The sequence below is a fragment of the Ursus maritimus genome, unplaced genomic scaffold (genome assembly GCF_017311325.1).
Source record: "Ursus maritimus isolate PB19 unplaced genomic scaffold, ASM1731132v1 scaffold_30, whole genome shotgun sequence".
NCBI lineage: Eukaryota > Metazoa > Chordata > Mammalia > Carnivora > Ursidae > Ursus > Ursus maritimus.
This window is the reverse complement of record NW_024425564.1, coordinates 31,464,627-31,467,467: the sequence shown is the minus strand read 5'-3', so window position 1 is coordinate 31,467,467 and position 2,841 is coordinate 31,464,627. Positions and strand designations below refer to the sequence as shown.

At 63.2% G+C, this 2,841-nt stretch overlaps 1 protein-coding gene across 1 annotated transcript in view; it reads right to left on the bottom strand.

The window, feature by feature from the left end:
• Nucleotides 1-206: 206 nt before the first annotated feature.
• The window catches only part of LOC121106086 (transcription factor SOX-4), a 5,195-nt gene continuing 2,560 nt past the window's right edge, over nt 207-2,841 (bottom strand). Inside the window, exon 2 of the mRNA XM_040645107.1 lies at nt 207-386. Within this exon, the coding sequence (XP_040501041.1) occupies nt 321-386 (66 nt within the window). The 3' untranslated portion in view covers nt 207-320. The remainder of the gene's footprint in view (nt 387-2,841) is intronic.

The following is a 2,841-nucleotide window of genomic DNA, read 5'->3' as shown; positions in this document are numbered from 1 at the left end:
TTTTTTTGCCATCAACAACAACATCAAGAACAACAATAAAAGGTCGCCCCTCATCTCCCCGCCGCCTCCTCCGCGTCCTTGCAGCCGGGGAGGTGGGGGATGGGAGCGCGGGTCCCCAAAACGCCGCCGCGCTCCTCTCTCCGGCGACCGCGATGCGGCCGAAACCGGCCCCGCTCACTTTTTTTTTCTTTTCCTTTTTTTTTTTCCCTTTTCTCTTCCAACTCTTTCTCTGTCCACTTCTCTCTCTTTTTCTTCTTCTTCTTTTTTTTTTTTCCTCTCTTGCCCCCCGGCCCTCTTCTCCCAGCCCGCGCGCGCGCCCGTCAGTAGGTGAAGACCAGGTTGGAGATGCTGGACTCGAGCCAGTCTCCCGAGATCATCTCGCTCACCTCGGGCGTGCAGTAGTCCGGGAACTCGAAGTGCGAACCGGAGCCGGGCTCGAAGTTAAAATCCAGGTCCCGGTCCAGCGCCGACGACGAGCTGAAACTGCCCAGGGACATGCTCTCAAAGTTTGAGCTGGGGTTCAGGTCGAGCAGGTCGTCTTCGAACTCGTCGTCGGAAGACGAGGAGCCCGACGACGAGGACGAGGACGAGTGGGACGATGCCGACGAGGACGCGTGCGAGGGCGCGCTGGACGGCGCGGGCGAGGCGGCGCGCAGGCTGGCGTAGCTGCGGTGGTCCGCTGGCGAGCGGCCGGCGGCCGGCGACGAGGCGGCGCTGCTGCGGCCGCTCAGGCTCGGCCCGTCGGGCGAGCAGCCCGCACCCCCCTCCTCGTACAGGCCCAGGGGGTCGTTGGGGTCGGTGCCCGCGCCCACGCCGCCCACGGGCGAAGAGGACGCGCCCAGGCCGCCGAACAGGTAAACGCGCTTCACTTTCTTGTCGGCCAGGTGCTTGCCCGGAGCCGCGAGGCCGGCCGAGGCGGAGGCGGCCGTGGAGGCCGAAGCCGCCGCGCTGGGAGTCCGCGCCTTGTACAGCGAGTGGTGGTCGGCGGCGGCGGCGCCCAGGGGCAGTAGGGCCGCGGCCCCCGCCTGCTCTGCCGCGAAGGTGGAGGAGGCGCCCGCGGCCGCCGCCTTCCCGCCGCCGCCCGCCAGGATGAGCTTGGCGTGCGGTTTGCTAACCCCGCCGCCCGCGCCGCCCGCCACTTTGGAGCCGCAGCTCTTTTTCTGCGCGGGTTTGGAGTTGGCGCCGCCGCCGCTCGCGCCGCCGCCTCCTCCCCCCGCGTTGCCGCTCCCTCCACCGCCGCCGCCCCCATGGCCGCCCCCATGGCCGCCCCCGCCACCGACCTTGTCTCCCTTCTCCCCCGGCTTGGAGGAGGCGGCGGCCGAGGAGCCCGAGTTGGCGTTGCCAGACTTCACCTTCTTCCTGGGCCGGTACTTGTAGTCGGGGTAGTCAGCCATGTGCTTGAGGCGCAGCCGCTCCGCCTCCCGAATGAAAGGGATCTTGTCGCTGTCTTTGAGCAGCTTCCAGCGTTTGCCCAGCCGCTTGGAGATCTCGGCGTTGTGCATGTCGGGCGACTGCTCCATGATCTTGCGCCGCTCGATCTGCGACCACACCATGAAGGCGTTCATGGGCCGCTTGATGTGCCCGCTCGGCGTCTTGCACCAGCTCGGGTCGTCGGCCTTGCCGCCCGTGGAGGCGGTGGAGCCGGGCGTGGGGGAGGAGGCGATGCCCAGCTCGAGGCCGGCGCCCGAGTCCGAGCTCTCGCCGGCCAGCAGCGCTTCCGTGTTCTCGGAGTTGTTGGTTTGCTGCACCATGGCCCCGGCTCGGCGGGCGCCCACGCGCGCTCACACCCTCGCTGCGGCCGCGGCGCGATCGCCGGGCCCTCCCGGCTCCCCGGGCCAAGCACACGCCGAGCGGGAGGACGCGCAGGGCGGCCGTGCGGGCCCCTCCACTCCTCGCCGGGGCGGTGGTGGGCGCAGAGAGAAAAGTCTCCAAAAGATGCGGGGAAGGAGTACTCTGCCTCTTGCAGAGGAGTTATATTTCCCAGGCTGGAGAGTCTCTCCCTCCCTCTCCTCGCGCTCGCCCTTTCTCTCTCTCTCACCGCGCCGCAGTTTGCTCTGTCTTTCGGCTCTGAGTCTGGAGACCGTGCTAAAGTGGAGAGGAGTTTCTTGAATGCTGGTTGCTGAAGCTTCCAATGCAAGTTTCTCGCCGCCTCCCAGGCAAGTCTTTTTTTTTTTTTTCTTCCCCTTAAGCAGTTGGTTCCAGTTCACGAGCGCTCTCAGGAGCTCAGGAAAGCGACATAGTCTCTATCACTTAGTCCCTTTCCTACAATGCAAAGCAAAAAAGACTCTGGCTCCAGGACTCTCTGTGGGCGGAATCGGCACTAAGGAGTTTGTGCAATTATTTTGTTGCAAGGTAGGAAGCCAAAAAGCCTTCGTGCAACAGACTGGCATGAATAAATGTATGTTTCCCCCTCCCTTCTGCAAGAAGGGAGCTGGTAATGGCAGAGTTCCTCTAATGCAGACTCTTAAAGAGCGTGCAAGAACTAGAGACCCGGGAGCGAAACAGGCCTCTTCCCCTCACACAGTTTCTCTTGCTGCAGCTTAGAGCAGACCCCAATTCCGCCTCGCGCCTCTTTATCCTTTCACAGTCTTGGCCGCGGCCAATCAGCCGCTGTAACCAACGCTTCCTCATGCCAAGCCCCGCCCCCGGGCTTCCTATTGGCTTGGAACCCGATGCAATAATAATCTCCGCGTGCAATGAGAAGCTCCAAATCTGACCTCATTCCAATTTACAGAGCAAACTTTTTAAAAGGGCTAGAAGTACAGCTGAGATTTCTGCTGCCTTTTTTTCCTTTTGCTCTGTGTGTGTGCGTGCGTGTGTGTGTGTGTGTGTGTGTGTGTG